Genomic DNA, 18,745 nt, shown 5'->3' with positions numbered 1-18,745 from the left:
CCGGGACCCCCACCCCACGAACCCCGCCCACCCAGCGGGGACCCCCACCCCACGGACCCCCACTGCGCCGGGACCCCCACCCCACGGACCCCCACCGCACCAGGACCCCCACCCCACGGACCGCCCACCGCTCCGGGACCCCCCACCCACTGCAGCCGGGACCCCCCACCCCAGTGGGACCCCCCCACCCACCCAGCCGGGACCCCTTGACCCCAGCCAGGACCCCCACCCCCACCCCAGCCGGGCCCCCCCACCCCGCTGGGACACCCCACTGCACCGGGACCCCCCACCCCCGCAGCCGGGCCCCCCCACCCCAGCCAGACCCCCACCCCCACCCCAGCCGGGCCCCCCCACCCCGCTGGGAACACCCCCACTGCACCGGGACCCCCACCCCCGCAGCCGGGCCCCCCCACCCCAGCCAAGACCCCCACCCCCCACCCCAGCCGGGCCCCCCCACCCCGCTGGGACACCCCACTGCACCGGGACCCCCACCCCCCCAGCCGGGCCCCCCCACCCCAGCCAGGACCCCCACCCCCACCCCAGCCGGGCCCCCCCACCCCGCTGGGACACCCCACTGCACCGGGACCCCCCACCCCCGCAGCCGGGCCCCCCCACCCCAGCCAGGACCCCCACCCCCACCCCCCCAGCCAGCCCCCCCCTAGCCGGGCCCCCCCACCCCAGCCAGGACCCCCCACCCCCACCCCGCGGCCCCCCCACCCCCCCAGCCGGGCCCCCCCCCCCCCAGTGGGACCCCCCCCCCGCCCCAGCCAGGCCCCCCCCAGCGGGCCCCCCCCCGCTGGCCCCCCACCTGGTAGATGGGCACGGTGGGGCCGGTGACGGCGAAGATGGGCTGGATGTTGGCGGCCGAGAGCACCTGGGCCAAGTGGCCCACCGAGGGGTAGTCCTGCACGGCGGGGGGGCGTGGGTGCTGGGGCACCCGCCCCCAACCCCCCCAAACCCCCCCAAAACTCCCAAACCCCCCCAAAATGCCCCAAACCCCCCAAAACTCCCAACCCCCCCAAATCACCCAAAACCCCCCAAACCCCAAACCCCCCCAAAATGCCCCAAACCCCCAAAACCCCTAAAACGCCTCAAACCCCCCAAAACCCCCCAAACACCCCCCAAACACCCCCCAAAACCCCCCAACCCCTCCAAACCCCCCTAAACCCCCAACCCCTCCAAACCCCCCCCAAAACCCCAACCCCCCCAAAATGCCCAAACCCCCCAAACCCACCCAAACCCCCCAAAGCCCCCAAACCCCCAAACCCCCCCAAAACCCCCCAAAATCCCCCAAAACCTCCAAACCCCCCCAAAACCCCAACCCCTCCAAACCCCCCCAAAACCCCAACCCCCCCCAAAATGCCCCAAACCCCCCAAACACCCCAAAACCCCCAAAACCCCCCAAGACACCCCAAACCCACCCAAACACCCCAAAACCCCCCAAAATCCCCAAAACCCCCCAAAATCTCCAAACCCCCAAACCCTCCAAACCCCCCAAAACCTCCAAACCCCCAAACTCCCCAAATCCCCCCAAACACCCAAACCCTCCAAACCCCCCAAAACCCCCCAAACCCCCCAAAACCCCCCAAAATCCCCCAAACCCCCCAAAACACCCAAACCCTCCAAATCCCCCCAAAACCCCCCAAAACCCCCAAACCCCCCAAAACCCCCCAAAACCTCCAAACCCCCCCCAAACCCCCAAGCCCCCCAAAACCCCCCAAAACCCCCAAAACACCCAAACCCTCCAAAACCCCCCAAAATCCCCAAACCCCCCCAAAACACCCAAACCCTCCAAATCCCCCCAAAACCCCCCAAAACCCCCAAACCCTCCAAATCCCCCAAAACCCCCCCAAAACCTCCAAACCCCCCCAAACCCCCCCAAACCCCCAACCCCCCAAAACCTCCAAAGCCCCCCAAACCCCAAAACCCCCCAAAACCCCCCAAAACCCCCAAACCCTCCAAATCCCCCCAAAACCCCCAAAACCCCCCAAAACCCCCCAAAACCTCCAAACCCCCCCAAACCCCCCAAAACCCCCAAACCCCCCAAAACCTCCAAAGCCCCCCCAAACCCCAAAACCCCCCAAAACCCCCCAAAACCCCACAAACCCTCCAAATCCCCCCAAAACCCCCAAACCCCCCAAAACCCCCCAAAACCTCCAAACCCTCCAAACCCCCCAAAACCTTCAAACCCCCCCAAACCCCCCAAAACCCCCCAAAACACCCAAACCCTCCAAATCCCCCCAAAACCCCCCAAAACCCCCAAACCCTCCAAACCCCCCAAAACCTCCAAACCCCCCCAAACCCCCCAAACCCCCCAAAACCCCCAAACCCTCCAAACCCCCCCAAACCCCCAAACCCCCCAAACCCCCCAAAACCCCCAAACCCTCCAAACCCCCCCAAACCCCCAAACCCCCCAAAACCCCCCAAAATCCCCAAAACCCCCAAAACCCCCCAAAATGCCCCAAACCCCCCAAAACCCCCCCAAACCCCCAACCCCCCCAAAGCCCGGCTGCTGTGCCTATGCCATGGGCAGAGGCGGCACCGGGGCCATGGTTCAGTGGGCGTGGGGGTGTTGGGCTGACGGTTGGGCTTGGGTTGATGGAGGGATCTTGGAGATCCTTTCCAACCTTAGGGATTCCCGGTTTTTAATTTTATTAAAAATAATCCGGCCCCCCAAGCCAGGAAAGATGGAATTATGACTCCACCCTCGATGGGTTCAGTGGTGGCCCTGGCAGCGTTGGGCTCATGGTTGGGCTGGGTGGTCTTGAAGGGCTTGGCCAACCCCAATGATTCCATGACTTGATGATTCAATGATTCCATGACTCCCTGACTCCCTGACTCCGTGACTCCCTGACTCTGTGATTCCCTGACTCCGTGATTCCCTGACTCCCTGACTCCGTGACTCCATGACTCCGTGATTCCCCGATTCCCTGACTCCCTGACTCCATGACTCCGTGATTCCCTCTGTGATTCCCTGACTCCCTGACTCCCTGACTCCATGACTCCGTGATTCCCTGATTCCCTGACTCCCTGACTCCATGACTCCCTGACTCCGTGACTCCATGATTCCCTGACTCCCTGACTCCGTGATTCCCTGATTCCCTGACTCCATGACTCCCTGACTCCCTGACTCCGTGATTCCCTGATTCCCTGACTCCCTGACTCCGTGATTCCCTGACTCCCTGATTCCCTGACTCCGTGACTCCGTGACTCCCTGACTCCGTGATTCCCTGACTCCGTGACTCCCTGACTCCGTGATTCCCTGACTCCGTGATTCCCTGACTCCCTGACTCCGTGACTCCGTGACTCCGTGACTCCCTGACTCTGTGATTCCCTGATTCCCTGACTCCCTGACTCTGTGATTCCCTGACTCCGTGATTCCCTGACTCCCTGACTCCATGATTCCCTGACTCCGTGATTCCCTGACTCCCTGACTCCGTGATTCCCTGACTCCCTGACTCCCTGACTCCATGACTCCGTAATTCCCTGACTCTGTGATTCCCTGACTCCCTGACTCCCTGACTCCGTGATTCCCTGACTCCGTGATTCCCTGACTCCCTGACTCCGTGATTCCCTGACTCCCTGACTCCCTGATTCCCTGACTCCGTGATCCCCTGATTCCCTGACTCCCTGACTCCATAATTCCCTGACTCCGTGATTCCCTGACTCCCTGACTCCATAATTCCCTGACTCCGTGATTCCCTGACTCCGTGATTCCCTGACTCCCTGACTCCCTGACTCCATGACTCCGTGATTCCCTGACTCTGTGATTCCCTGACTCCCTGACTCCGTGATTCCCTGACTCCCTGACTCCGTGATTCCCTGACTCTGTGACTCCCTGACTCCGTGATTCCCTGACTCCCTGACTCCCTGACTCCTCTGACTCCATGATTCCCTGACTCCCTGACTCCCTGACTCCGTGACTCCCTGACTCCCTGACTCCGTGATTCCCTGACTCCCTGACTCCCTGACTCCATGATTCCCTGACTCCCTGACTCCCTGACTCCGTGATTCCCTGACCCCCTGACTGGACAATCCCGGCCCCGGCACGCACGTAGCGCTGGCTCTGGCTGTAGAAGCCGTCGGCGTCCAGGTGGCAGCGGCTGTCGCTGGGCACCACGATGCCGCCCAGCTTGCCGTCGCCGGCGCTGTGGAAGGTGTCGTCGGAGGCGAAGACCAGCAGGCGGGTGACGGGGCGCCAGCCGATGCGCTCCTGCGGCGCGGGGGGCGTCACGCCGGGGCTCGCGCACACGTGTGCGCGCTCGCGCACGCGTGTGCGCGCACGCGCCGGGCAGCGCGCCGGCGGGCTCGCGACGCTTCTTTTGCGCGCGGGCGCGTTCGCGCAGGCTGCTGCGTGGCGGGCGCTTGCACGCGCTCCCGCAGCACGCGCGCTCACGCGTGCGCTTGCCCGCATGCACACACGCTTGCACACGCTCTTGCCCGCACGCTCGCATGGGCGCTTGCACACGCGCTTGCACACGCTCTTGCCCGCACGCTCGCATGGGCGCTTGCACACGCTCTTGCCCGCACACTCGCATGGGCGCTTGCACACACGCTTGCACACGCTCTTGCCCGCACGCTCGCATGGGCGCTTGCACACACGCTTGCACACGCTCTTGCCCGCACACTCGCATGGGCGCTTGCACACACGCTTGCACACGCTCTTGCCCGCACGCTTGCTTGCACGCACGCTCGCATGCACACACGCTTGCACATTCTCTTGAATGCACCCGTGCGTGCAGGCTCACTTGCAGACGGGCGCGCTCGCACACAGGCACGCTTACGCGTGCTCTTGCAGGCACGCTTGCACGCACGCTGGCACACGCTCGTGCATGCAGAAATGCTCGCGTGTGCGCTTGCATGTATTCTTGCACACAGATGCGCTTGCAGGCTCGCTTGCAGGCAGGCACGCTTGCACACTTTTGCACGCAGGCACGCTCACAGACACGCTTGCGCATTTGCACGTGCTTGTGCACGCAGAAATCCTTGCGTGTGCACTTGCATACACTCTTGCACGCAGATGAGTTTGCAGGCAGGCACGCTCACAGACACACCTGCACAGTTGCACACATGCATGCACGCAGAAGTGCTCGTGCGTGTACTCGCATACGCTCTTGCACGCAGATGCATTTGCAGGCAGGCACACTTGCGCACACTTGTGCACACCCTTGCATGCAGGCATGCTCACAGACACACCTGCACAGTTGCACGCACGCATGCATGCAGAAATGCTCATGTGTGCACTCGCATACGCTCTTGCACGTGGACGCATTTGCAGGCAGGCACGTTCGCACATGCTCTTGCGCACAGGTGTGCTCACAGACACGCTTGCTTGCACACTTGCACACAGAAATGCTTGCATATGCACTTGCATGTGCTCTTGTGCGCAGGCGTGTTTGCAGGCTCACTTGCAGGCAGGCACGCTTGCACACAGGCACGCTCTCAGACACGCCTGCGCAGTTGCACGCGCTCGTGCATGCAGAAATGCTCGTGTGTGCACTCACATATGCTCTTGCACGTGGACGTGTTTGCACACAGGCACGCTCACAGACACGCTTGCGCATTTGCGCGCACTCGTGCATGCAGAAATGCTCATGTGCGCACTTGCATACGCTCTTGCACGTGGCCGTGTTTGCAGGCAGGCACACTCACACACGCTCTTGCACACAGGCACGCTCACAGACACGCTTGCGCACTTGCACATGCTCATGTGTGCAGAAATGCTCGCGCGTGCACTCATACACTCTTGCACACGGATGCGTTTGCAGGCTCACTTGCAGGCAGGCACGCTTGCACACGCTCTTGCATGCAGGTGCACTCACAGACGTTTGCTTGCGCACTTGCACGTGCTCTTGCACACAGAAATGCTTGCGTATGCGCTTGCATATGCTCTTGCACACACGCATGTTTGTAGGCTCACTTGCGGCAGGCATGCTTGCACACAGGTGCACTCACAGACATGCTTGCTTGCACACTTGCATGTGCTCTTGCATGCAGAAATGCTCGCGTGTGCACTCGCATACGCTCTTGCACACGGACGCGTTTGCAGGCAGGCACTCTTGCACACACTTTTGCAGGCAGGCACGCTCACATACGCGCGTGTGTGCAGAAATGCTCGCGTGTGCACTCGCATACACTCGCACAAGGACGCGTTTGCAGGCTCGCTTGCAGCAGGCACGCTCGCACACGCTCTTGCATGCAGGCACACTCACAGACGTGCTTGCTTGCGCACTTGCATGCAGGCGTGCACGCAGAAACGCTCGCGTGTGCGCTCGCATACAGTCTTGCACACAGGCGTGTTTGCACGCTCGCTTGCAAGCAGGCAGGCACGCTTGCACACAGGCATGCTCAACAGACACGCCCGCGCAGTCGCACGTGCTCATGCATGCAGAAACGCTCGCGTGTGCGCTCGCGCATGCTCTTGCACGCAGGCGTGTTTGCAGGCTCGCTTGCAGGCAGGCACGCTCGCACACAGGCATGCTCAACAGACACGCCCGCGCAGTCGCACGTGCTCATGCATGCAGAAACGCTCGCGTGTGCGCTCGCGCACGCTCTTGCACGCAGGCGTGTTTGCAGGCTCGCTTGCAAGCAGACAGGCACGCTTGCACACAGGCGTGCTCAACAGACACGCCCGCGCAGTCGCACGTGCTCATGCATGCAGAAACGCTCGCGTGTGCGCTCGCGCACGCTCTTGCACGCAGGCGTGTTTGCAGGCTCGCTTGCAAGCAGGCAGGCACGCTCGCACACAGGCGTGCTCAACAGACACGCCCGCGCAGTCGCGCGTGCTCATGCATGCAGAAACGCTCGCGTGTGCGCTCGTGCACGCTCTTGCACGCAGGCGTGTTTGCAGGCTCGCTTGCAGGCAGGCAGGCACGCTCGCACACAGGCGTGCTCAACAGACACGCCCGCGCAGTCGCACGTGCTCATGCATGCAGAAACGCTCGCGTGTGCGCTCGCGCACGCTCTTGCACGCAGGCGTGTTTGCAGGCTCGCTTGCAGGCAGGCACGCTCGCACACAGGCGTGCTCAACAGACACTCCCGCGCAGTCGCACGTGCTCATGCATGCAGAAACGCTCGCGTGTGCGCTCGTGCACGCTCTTGCACGCAGGCGTGTTTGCAGGCTCGCTTGCAGGCAGGCAGGCACGCTTGCACACAGGCGTGCTCAACAGACACGCCCGCGCAGTCGCACGTGCTCATGCATGCAGAAACGCTCGCGTGTGCGCTCGCGCACGCTCTTGCACGCAGGCGTGTTTGCAGGCTCGCTTGCAGGCAGGCACGCTCGCACACAGGCGTGCTCAACAGACACGCCCGCGCAGTCGCACGTGCTCATGCATGCAGAAACGCTCGCGTGTGCGCTCGCGCACGCTCTTGCACGCAGGCGTGTTTGCAGGCTGGCTTGCAGGCAGGCACGCTCGCACACAGGCATGCTCAACAGACACGCCCGCGCAGTCGCACGTGCTCATGCATGCAGAAACGCTCGCGTGTGCGCTCGCGCACGCTCTTGCACGCAGGCGTGTTTGCAGGCTCGCTTGCAAGCAGGCAGGCACGCTCGCACACAGGCGTGCTCAAGAGACACGCCCGCGCAGTCGCACGTGCTCATGCATGCAGAAACGCTCGCGTGTGCGCTCGCGCATGCTCTTGCACGCAGGCGTGTTTGCAGGCTCGCTTGCAAGCAGGCAGGCACGCTCGCACACAGGCATGCTCAACAGACACGCCCGCGCAGTCGCACGTGCTCATGCATGCAGAAACGCTCGCGTGTGCGCTCGCGCACGCTCTTGCACGCAGGCGTGTTTGCAGGCTCGCTTGCAAGCAGACAGGCACGCTTGCACACAGGCGTGCTCAACAGACACGCCCGCGCAGTCGCACGTGCTCATGCATACAGAAACGCTCGCGTGTGCGCACACTCTTGCACGCAGGCGTGTTTGCAGGCTCGCTTGCAAGCAGGCAGGCACGCTCGCACACAGGCGTGCTCAACAGACACGCCCGCGCAGTCGCACGTGCTCATGCATGCAGAAACGCTCGCGTGTGCGCTCGCGCACGCTCTTGCACGCAGGCGTGTTTGCAGGCTGGCTTGCAGGCAGGCACGCTCGCACACAGGCGTGCTCAACAGACACGCTCGCGCAGTCGCACGTGCTCATGCATGCAGAAACGCTCGCGTGTGCGCTCGCGCACGCTCTTGCACGCAGGCGTGTTTGCAGGCTCGCTTGCAAGCAGGCAGGCACGCTCGCACACAGGCATGCTCAACAGACACGCCCGCGCAGTCGCGCGTGCTCATGCATGCAGAAACGCTCGCGTGTGCGCTCGCGCACGCTCTTGCACGCAGGCGTGTTTGCAGGCTCGCTTGCAAGCAGACAGGCACGCTTGCACACAGGCGTGCTCAACAGACACGCCCGCGCAGTTGCACGTGCTCATGCATGCAGAAACGCTCGCGTGTGCGCACACTCTTGCACGCAGGCGTGTTTGCAGGCTCGCTTGCAAGCAGGCAGGCACGCTCGCACACAGGCGTGCTCAACAGACACGCCCGCGCAGTCGCACGTGCTCATGCATGCAGAAACGCTCGCGTGTGCGCTCGCGCACGCTCTTGCACGCAGGCGTGTTTGCAGGCTGGCTTGCAGGCAGGCACGCTCGCACACAGGCGTGCTCAACAGACACGCCCGCGCAGTCGCACGTGCTCATGCATGCAGAAACGCTCGCGTGTGCGCTCGCGCACGCTCTTGCACGCAGGCGTGTTTGCAGGCTCGCTTGCAAGCAGACAGGCACGCTTGCACACAGGCGTGCTCAACAGACACGCCCGCGCAGTCGCACGTGCTCATGCATGCAGAAACGCTCGCGTGTGCGCACACTCTTGCACGCAGGCGTGTTTGCAGGCTCGCTTGCAAGCAGGCAGGCACGCTCGCACACAGGCGTGCTCAACAGACACGCCCGCGCAGTCGCACGTGCTCATGCATGCAGAAACGCTCGCGTGTGCGCTCGCGCACGCTCTTGCACGCAGGCGTGTTTGCAGGCTCGCTTGCAAGCAGGCAGGCACGCTCGCACACAGGCGTGCTCAAGAGACACGCCCGCGCAGTCGCACGTGCTCATGCATGCAGAAACGCTCGCGTGTGCGCTCGCGCACGCTCTTGCACGCAGGCGTGTTTGCAGGCTCGCTTGCAAGCAGGCAGGCACGCTCGCACACAGGCATGCTCAACAGACACGCCCGCGCAGTCGCGCGTGCTCATGCATGCAGAAACGCTCGCGTGTGCGCTCGTGCACACTCTTGCACGCAGGCGTGTTTGCAGGCTCGCTTGCAGGCAGGCAGGCACGCTCGCACACAGGCGTGCTCAACAGACACGCCCGCGCAGTCGCACGTGCTCATGCATGCAGAAACGCTCGCGTGTGCGCTCGCGCACGCTCTTGCACGCAGGCGTGTTTGCAGGCTGGCTTGCAGGCAGGCACGCTCGCACACAGGCGTGCTCAACAGACACGCCCGCGCAGTCGCACGTGCTCATGCATACAGAAACGCTCGCGTGTGCGCACACTCTTGCACGCAGGCGTGTTTGCAGGCTCGCTTGCAAGCAGGCAGGCACGCTCGCACACAGGCGTGCTCAACAGACACGCCCGCGCAGTCGCACGTGCTCATGCATGCAGAAACGCTCGCGTGTGCGCTCGCGCACGCTCTTGCACGCAGGCGTGTTTGCAGGCTCGCTTGCAGGCAGGCACGCTCGCACACAGGCATGCTCAACAGACACGCCCGCGCAGTCGCGCGTGCTCATGCATGCAGAAACGCTCGCGTGTGCGCTCGCGCACGCTCTTGCACGCAGGCGTGTTTGCAGGCTCGCTTGCAAGCAGACAGGCACGCTTGCACACAGGCGTGCTCAACAGACACGCCCGCGCAGTTGCACGTGCTCATGCATGCAGAAACGCTCGCGTGTGCGCACACTCTTGCACGCAGGCGTGTTTGCAGGCTCGCTTGCAAGCAGGCAGGCACGCTCGCACACAGGCGTGCTCAACAGACACGCCCGCGCAGTCGCACGTGCTCATGCATGCAGAAACGCTCGCGTGTGCGCTCGCGCACGCTCTTGCACGCAGGCGTGTTTGCAGGCTCGCTTGCAAGCAGGCAGGCACGCTCGCACACAGGCATGCTCAACAGACACGCCCGCGCAGTCGCGTGTGCTCATGCATGCAGAAACGCTCGCGTGTGCGCTCGCGCACGCTCTTGCACGCAGGCGTGTTTGCAGGCTGGCTTGCAGGCAGGCACGCTCGCACACGCTCTGGCACGCGGCTGCGCCCACAGGCGCGCTTGCACGCACGCAGAAACGCTCGCGCGGGCGCTCGCCCGCGCTCTTGCACGTGGACGCGCTTGCACGCATCCGCACGCCCTCGCGCGCGCGGAAACGCTCGCAGGCGCACGCCCTTGCGGGTGGGCACGCCGCCAGCCCCGGCCCCTGCCCGCGCCGTCGCCGGCCCCCCCGCAGCCCCCCGGGCCCGCTGACCTCGCAGACGGCCACCTGCATGATGGCGTCGAAGCCGCCCTCGGGCGAGTCCAGGTTGCCGGAGATGCGCTGGCGGCTGACGCGCTCGGCGAACTCGCCGGCGTCGGCGGTGAGGGAGAGGACGTGGTGGAAGGCGGCGGGGGGGTCGCAGGGCTGCCGCCGCTCGGGACAGGGGTTGCGCAGCTTGGAGGGCAGCGTGCTGACGTAGGGCAGCACCGTCTTGTCCACGAAGGAGCCGAAGCCTGGCGGGGAGACGCGGGTTTTGGGGGGTGGGGGAGCACGCCGGCACCCCCCAAGCCCCCGGCGGGGGGGGGGAGCCCCCCCGGCGCGCGCCCACCGATGCGGACGGAGGAGGTGACGTTGCGCAGGGCGGCCAGGAGGTCGCTGCCCAGCTTGCGGACGTTCTCCAGGTCGTCCCGCATGGAGTAGGAGAGGTCCATCAGGTAGTAGAGGTCCACGGGGAGCCCCTGCGCCCGCCGGAACCGCACCTGGAAGCTCTGCTCCTCCCCTGGGGCGGGGGGCAAGGGTCAGGGTCAGGGTCAGGGTGGGGGTGGGGGGCCCCTGCGTCCCACCAGCCCCCTCCGGCCACCGCAGCCGCGCCCCACACCCTGCGCCCAGCCCTCCGCCAGCTCCCCTCGGCCACCGGTCCTGTCCTCTCCCCTCCCACCCATCCATCCTTCCTCCCATCCCTCCCTCCATCCTCCCATCCGTCCCCTCATCCATCCTCTCTTCCATCCATCCCTCCATCCATCCCTCCATCCATCCTTCCTCCCATCCATCCCTCCATCCATCCCTCCATCCATCCTTCCTCCCATCCATCCCTCTATCCATCCTTCCATCCTTCCTCCCATCCATCCCTCCATCCATTCTCCCATCCGTCCCCTCATCCATCCTCTCTTCCATCCATCCCTCCGTCCATCCTTCCTCCCATCCATCCCTCCATCCCTCCGTCCATCCTTCCTCCCATCCATCCTTCCTCCCATCCCTCCCTCCATCCTCCCATCCGTCCCCTCATCCATCCTCTCTTCCATCCATCCTTCCATCCATCCCTCCATCCATCCTTCCTCCCATCCATCCCTCCATCCCTCCGTCCATCCTTCCTCCCATCCATCCCTCCATCCCTCCGTCCATCCTTCCTCCCATCCATCCTTCCTCCCATCCCTCCCTCCATCCTCCCATCCGTCCCCTCATCCATCCTCTCTTCCATCCATCCCTCCATCCATCCCTCCATCCATCCCTCCATCCTTCCTCCCATCCATCCCTCCATCCATCCTTCCATCCATCCCTCCATCCATCCTTCCATCCATCCATCCTTCCTCCCATCCTCCCATCCGTCCTCTCATCCATCCATCCGTCCCTCCCTCCCTCCTTCTTCTCCAGCCCTCTTCCAGCTCCCCATCGGCCATCGGCCCATCTCCCTCTCCCTCCTGTCCTCCCATCCCTGCATCCATCCCTCCATCTGTCCTTCCTCCCATCCATCCCTCCATCTGTCCTTCCTCCCATCCCTCCATCCATCCTCCCATCCATCCCTCCATCCTCCCATCCATCCCTCCATCCTCCCATCCCTCCCTCCCTCTTCTCCACCCCTCCTCCAGCTCTGTCTCCAGCCATGGCTCCATCCACCTTCTCCATCGACCCGTCCATCCCTCCCTCCCCATCCTCCCTCCCCCATCTCCCTCTGTCATCTCCTCCCTCCATCATCTCCTCCTCCCTCCATCTCCATCTCCTCCTCCCTCCATCATCTCCTCCTCCCTCCATCTCCATCTCCTCCTCCCTCCATCATCTCCTCCTCCCTCCATCATCTCCTCCTCCCTCCATCATCTCCTCCTCCCTCCATCTCCTACTCCCTCCACCATCTCTTCCCTCCATCATCTCCTCCTCCCTCCATCTCCATCATCTCCTCCTCCCTCCATCATCTCTTCCCTCCATCATCTCCTCCCTCCATCATCTCCTCCTCCCTCCACCATCTCCTCCTCCCTCCATCTCCATCTCCTCCTCCCTCCATCTCCTCCTCCCTCCATCATCTCCTCCTCCCTCCATCATCTCCTCCTCCCTCCATCTCCATCTCCTCCTCCCTCCATCATCTCCTCCTCCCTCCATCATCTCCTCCTCCCTCCATCATCTCCTTCTCCCTCCATCTCCTCCTCCCTCCATCATCTCCTTCTCCCTCCATCATCTCCTCCCTCCATCATCTCCTCCTCCCTCCATCTCCATCTCCTCCTCCCTCCATCTCCTCCTCCCTCCATCATCTCCTCCTCCCTCCATCTCCTCCTCCCTCCATCTCCTCCTCCACCTCCTCTCTCTCCATCTCCTCTGTCCATTCTTCCCCCTTCCATCTCCTCCCACCATCATCTCCCTCCATCTCCCCCATCCGTTCTTCCCCCCACCCCTCCCCCCATGCCCCCTCACCTGGCCGGAGCAGCACCTGGACGCTCTGGGGCCGGAGCTGGGTGGGCCCCCCCTGTGCCCCCCCGGCGCCCAGCTCCTCATCCTCCAGCACCTGCACGCTGCCGCGGGGCTCCACCACGGCGCCCGGGGGGCACCCGGCGCGCTCCAGGGCCTCCCGGGGGGCACAGCGGGCGCCCTCCGCCTGCCCCCCCTGCGCGAAGTCCTGCGGGAGACGGGGGTCAGCCTGCACCCCCCGGCCCCGCACCCCTCGCCCCACATCCCCAGCACCCATCGCCCCAGACCCCATCTCCCTGCACCCCACATCCCTCTGCACCCAGCACCCACAGCCCCCTGCACCCCACATCCCCCCGGCACCCATCACCCCAGACCCCATCTCCCTGCACCCCACATCCCTCTGCACCCAGCACCCACAGCCCCCTGCACCCCACATCTCCCCAGCACCCATCACCCCAGACCCCATCTCCCTGCACCCCACATCCCTCTGCACCCAGCACCCACAGCCCCCTGCACCCCACATCCCCCCGGCACCCATCGCCCCAGACCCCATCTCCCTGCACCCCCCGGCCCCGCACCCCTCGCCCCACATCCCCCAGCACCCATCGCCCCAGACCCCATCTCCCTGCACCCCACATCCCTCTGCACCCAGCACCCACAGCCCCCTGCACCCCACATCTCCCCAGCACCCATCGCCCCAGACCCCATCTCCCTGCACCCCCCGGCCCCGCACCCCTCGCCCCACACCCCATCTCCCTGCACCCCACATCCCTCTGCACCCAGCACCCACAGCCCCCTGCACCCCACATCCCCCCAGCACCCATCACCCCAGACCCCATCTCCCTGCACCCCCCGGCCCCGCACCCCTCGCCCCACATCCCCCAGCACCCATCACCCCAGACCCCATCTCCCTGCACCCCCCGGCCCCGCACCCCTCGCCCCACATCCCCCGGCACCCATCGCTCACGTCCCCAGCACCCATCGCCCCAGACCTCGTCTCCCTGCACCCCACATCCCTCTGCAGCGTCCCTCCTGCACCCCACACTGCTCATGCACCCCACGTCCCCCTGCACCCCACATTCCCCTGCACCCAGCACCCACAGCCCCAGCACCCTACGTCTCCCTGCACCCCACATCTCCCTGCACTCAGCACCCATCTCCCTGCACCCCACATGCCCCTGCACCCCACACTGCTCATGCACCCCACGCCCCCCTGCACCCAGCACCCCCAGCCCCAGCACCCCACATCTCCCTGCACCCCACACTGCTCATGCACCCCACGCCCCCCTGCACCCAGCACCCCCAGCCCCAGCACCCCACATCTCCCTGCACCCCACACTGCTCATGCACCCCATGCCCCCCTGCACCCAGCACCCCCAGCCCCAGCACCCCACATCTCCCTGCACCCCACACTGCTTCATGCACCCCACGTTCCCCTGCACCCCATGTCCCCCTGCACCCAGCACCCCACATCTCCCTGCGCCCCACGTCCCCTGCACCCAGCACCCACAGCCCCTGCACCCCACATCTCCCTGCACCCCACATCTCCCTGCACCCCACACTGCTTCATGCACCCCACGTCCCCCTGCACCCCACATTCCCCTGCACCCAGCACCCACAGCCCCAGCACCCACAGGCCCAGCACCCCACATCTCCCTGCACCCCACACTGCTTCATGCACCCCATGCCCCCCTGCACCCAGCACCCCCAGCCCCAGCACCCCACATCTCCCTGCACCCCACACTGCTTCATGCACCCCACGTTCCCCTGCACCCCATGTCCCCCTGCACCCAGCACCCCACATCTCCCTGCACCCCACGTCCCCTGCACCCAGCACCCACAGCCCCAGCACCCACAGCCCCTGCACCCCACATCTCCCTGCACCCCACACTGCTCATGCACCCCACGTCCCCCTGCACCCCACATTCCCCTGCACCCAGCACCCCCAGCCCCAGCACCCCACATCTCCCTGCACCCCACACTGCTTCATGCACCCCATGTTCCCCTGCACCCCATGTCCCCCTGCACCCAGCACCCACAGCCCCAGCACCCACAGCCCCAGCACCCACAGGCCCAGCACCCCACATCTCCCTGCACCCCACACTGCTCATGCACCCCACGCCCCCCTGCACCCAGCACCCCCAGCCCCAGCACCCACATCTCCCTGCACCCCACACTGCTCATGCACCCCACGCCCCCCTGCACCCAGCACCCATCTCCCTGCACCCCACACTGCTCGTGCACCCCACATGTGCCTGCACCCAGCATCCATCTCCCTGCACCCCACATGCCCCTGCACCCCACACTGCTCCTGCACCCCACACCCCCCTGCACCCAGCACCCATCTCCCTGCACCCCATCCCCCCCTGCACCCAGCACCCCTGCACCCAGCACCCACAGCCCTGCCCGAGGGGATGTGGGAGAGGGGCGGGTGCCGGGTGCTGCCGGGGGCCCCCCCGGCTGTTTGTCACCGCGGTTTTGCTGCTTCCTGGTGACAAACCGCAGGGACGGGGGGGGGGTCACGCAAGGGCGGGGGGCTGGCACCCACCGCGCCCCACGGGGGGCCCAGCGACAACGGAGACCCCCACGGCACACGGGGACCTCGGTGACAAGGGGGACCCCGGGGAAAATGGGGACCCCCACGGCACACGGGGACCCCCAGGGACACTGTGAGCCCCCCAGGGCCCCCCCACGCTGCCCCCTTACTGCGACCCCACAGGACACCGGGACCCACAGGGACGTGGGGACTGCGTGGGACATGGGGGACCCCTGGGGACACTGGGGACCCCACGGCACATGGGACCCTATGGGACACCGGGACCCCCAGGGACTTGGGGGCCCCACACCTCGGGGGGGACCCCCAGGGACACGGGGACCCCGTGGGACACCGGGACCCCCCCGGGACTTGGGGACCCCCCAGGACAGAGACCCCCATGGGACACCGGGACCCCCCGGGACTTGGGGCCCCCACACCTCGGGGGGGACCCCCAGGGACACAGGGACCCCATGGGACACTGGGACCCCCCGGGATGTGGGGACCCCCCAGGACAGAGACCCCCATGGGACACCGGGACCCCCCCGGGACTTGGGGCCCCCACACCTCGGGGGGACCCCCAGGGACACAGGGACCCCATGGGACACCGGGACCCCCAGGGGTGTGGGGACCCCCCAGGACAGAGACCCCCATGGGACACCGGGACCCCCCGGGACTTGGGGGCCCCACACCTCGGGGGGGACCCCCAGGGACACGGGGACCCCATGGGACACTGGGACCCCCAGGGACTTGGGGCCCCCACACCTCGGGGGGACCCCCAGGGACACAGGGACCCCATGGGACACCGGGACCCCCAGGGATGTGGGGACCCCCCAGGACAGAGACCCCCATGGGACACCGGGACCCCCCGGGACTTGGGGGCCCCACACCTCGGGGGGGACCCCCAGGGACACAGGGACCCCATGGGACACCGGGACCCCCAAGGATGTGGGAACCCCACACCTCGGGGGGGACCCCCAGGGACACCGGGACCCCCCGGGACTTGGGGCCCCCACACCTCGGGGGGACCCCCAGGGACACAGGGACCCCATGGGACACTGGGACCCCCAGGGGTGTGGGGACCCCCCAGGACAGAGACCCCCATGGGACACCGGGACCCCCAGGGACTTGGGGCCCCCACACCTCGGGGGACCCCCAGGGACACGGGGACCCCATGGGACACCGGGACCCCCAGGGACTTGGGGCCCCCACACCTCGGGGGGGACCCCCAGGGACACAGGGACCCCATGGGACACCGGGACCCCCAGGGATGTGGGGACCCCCCAGGACAGAGACCCCCATGGGACACCGGGACCCCCAGGGACTTGGGGCCCCCACACCTCGGGGGACCCCCAGGGACACGGGGACCCTCACATGGGGACCCCCCAGCACACAGGGACCCCCCAGCACCCCAACGCCCCCCCCCAGGGGACCCCAAAGCCACACCGCGACCCGCAGGGACACAGGGACCCCCCCCCGGGGGCACCGCGACCCCCACAGGGCAGGGGACCCCCAAAGCCGCCGGGGGGGGTGGGCGGGGGGGGTGGCGGGGGTCCCCCCACTCACGGGGTCCTCGCACCAGGCGCATTCCGGGTGGGAGCGGACGCAGGCCTCGCAGGACGCGTGGGGCTCGCAGGAGCCTGGGGGGCCGGGGGGGTCAGGGGTCCGAGGGGCCCCCCCGGGGCCCCCCCATCACCCCCGGCTCTCCCCAGTGCCCCCTCCGGTCCCCCCCTGGCTCCCCCCCGGCTCCTGGTCCCCGTGACCCCCCCCGGGCCCCCTGTGCCCCCCCCAGGTCCCCCTCCAGGTCGCCCCCAGCCCCCCCCGGGTCCTGGTCCCCGTGACCCCCCCGGGTCCCTCCCGGGCCCCCCCCCGGTGCCCCCCCCAGTCCCCCCGTGCCCCCCGGGTCCCCCCCCGTGACCCCCTGGTCGCCCCTCGGTGCCCCCCCAGGTCCCCCCCCAGGTCGCCCCCAGCCCCCCCGGGTCCTGGTCCCCGTGACCCCCCCGGGTCCCCCCCCGGTGCCCCCCCCGGCGCCCCCCCCATGCTCCCCCCGGGTCCCCCCCGGGTCCCGGTCCCCCCACGGTGCCCCCCCGGTGCCCCCCCCAGTCCCCCCGTGCCCCCCGGGTCCCCCCCCGTGACCCCCTGGTCGCCCCTCGGTGCCCCCCAGGTCCCCCCCCAGGTCGCCCCCAGCCCCCCCCGGGTCCCCCCCCGGTGCCCCCCCGGCGCCCCCCCCGGGTCCCCCCCGGGTCCCGGTCCCCGCGCCCCCCCCGGTGCCCCCCGGGTCCCCCCCCGTGACCCCCTGGTCCCCCCCCGGTGCCCCCCCGTGCTCCCCCCGGGTCCCCCCCGTGTCCCGGTCCCCGTGCCCCCCCCGGTGCCCCCCGGGTCCCCCCCCGTGACCCCCTGGTCGCCCCCCGGTGCCCCCCCGTGCTCCCCCCGGGTCCCCCCCGGGTCCCCCCCCGGTGCCCCCCGCCCCCACCTGCCCGGGCCCCCCCCGGGGCCGCCAGCAGCAGCGGCAGCAGCAGGAGCCCCCCCGGCCGCCCCATGGCGCGCGCTGCTGGGGGGCGGGGCCGAGTCGGGGGGGTGGGGGGGGTGGGGGGGGGTGGGACCCCGCAGGTGCGGGCAGGGCCGGGGGGGGGGGGCGGCACCCCCGAAACCACCCCCCCCGCCCCCCCCCGGACGTGGCCCCGCCCCCCCCCGCGGCCCTGGGGGGAGGGGAGGCCCGGGGGGGGGGAGGGGCGCCCGGGGGGGGGGAGGGGCGCCCCGGGGGGGCACAGAGGGGGGGTCGGGGTGTGGGGGGGGCAGGGGCGCCCCGGGGGGGCCCTGGGGGGGGCAGAGGGGGGGTCCTGGGGGGGGGGGGGGCAGGGGCGCCCCGGGGGGGCCCTGGGGGGGGCAGAGGGGGGTCCTGGGGGGGCAGGGGCGCCCCAGGGGGGCCCTGGGGGGGGGCAGAGGGGGGGTCCGGGTGCGGGGGGGGGGGGGCAGGGGCGCCCAGGGGGGCCCTGGGGGGGGCAGAGGGGGTCGGGGTGCGGGGGGGGGCAGGGGCGCCCCGGGGGGGCCCTGGGGGGGGCAGAGGGGGGTCGGGGTGCGGGGGGGGGCAGGGGCGCCCCGGGGGGCCCTGGGGGGGGCAGAGGGGGGTCCTGGGGGGCAGGGGCGCCCCAGGGGGGCCCTGGGGGGGGGCAGAGGGGGGGTCCGGGTGCGGGGGGGGGGGGGCAGGGGCGCCCCAGGGGGGCCCTGGGGGGGGCAGAGGGGGGTCGGGGTGCGGGGGGGGGCAGGGGCGCCCCGGGGGGGCCCTGGGGGGGGCAGAGGGGGGTCGGGGTGCGGGGGGGGGCAGGGGCGCCCCGGG

General features: G+C 68.0%; 1 protein-coding gene across 1 annotated transcript; it reads right to left on the bottom strand.

The window, feature by feature from the left end:
* Positions 1–808: 808 nt before the first annotated feature.
* On the bottom strand, positions 809–17,948 carry LOC142597049 (integrin beta-7-like; the record flags this gene model as incomplete). The annotated part of the gene is made up of 7 exons (XM_075727483.1): positions 17,876–17,948; positions 16,975–17,048; positions 12,882–13,083; positions 10,810–10,980; positions 10,473–10,714; positions 4,055–4,213; positions 809–904 (listed from the first exon to the last, which is right to left on the bottom strand). Coding segments are annotated over exons 1-7 (1,017 nt in total), but the record flags the coding sequence as incomplete, so codon positions are not given.
* Between the last annotated feature and the right edge of the window lie 797 nt (positions 17,949–18,745).

This window comes from Pelecanus crispus, unplaced genomic scaffold, assembly GCF_030463565.1.
Source record: "Pelecanus crispus isolate bPelCri1 unplaced genomic scaffold, bPelCri1.pri SCAFFOLD_411, whole genome shotgun sequence".
In the NCBI taxonomy this organism is placed as follows: Eukaryota; Metazoa; Chordata; class Aves; order Pelecaniformes; family Pelecanidae; genus Pelecanus; species Pelecanus crispus.
The sequence above is the reverse complement of the archived record's forward strand: the minus strand, read 5'-3'. Positions and strand labels throughout refer to the sequence as shown.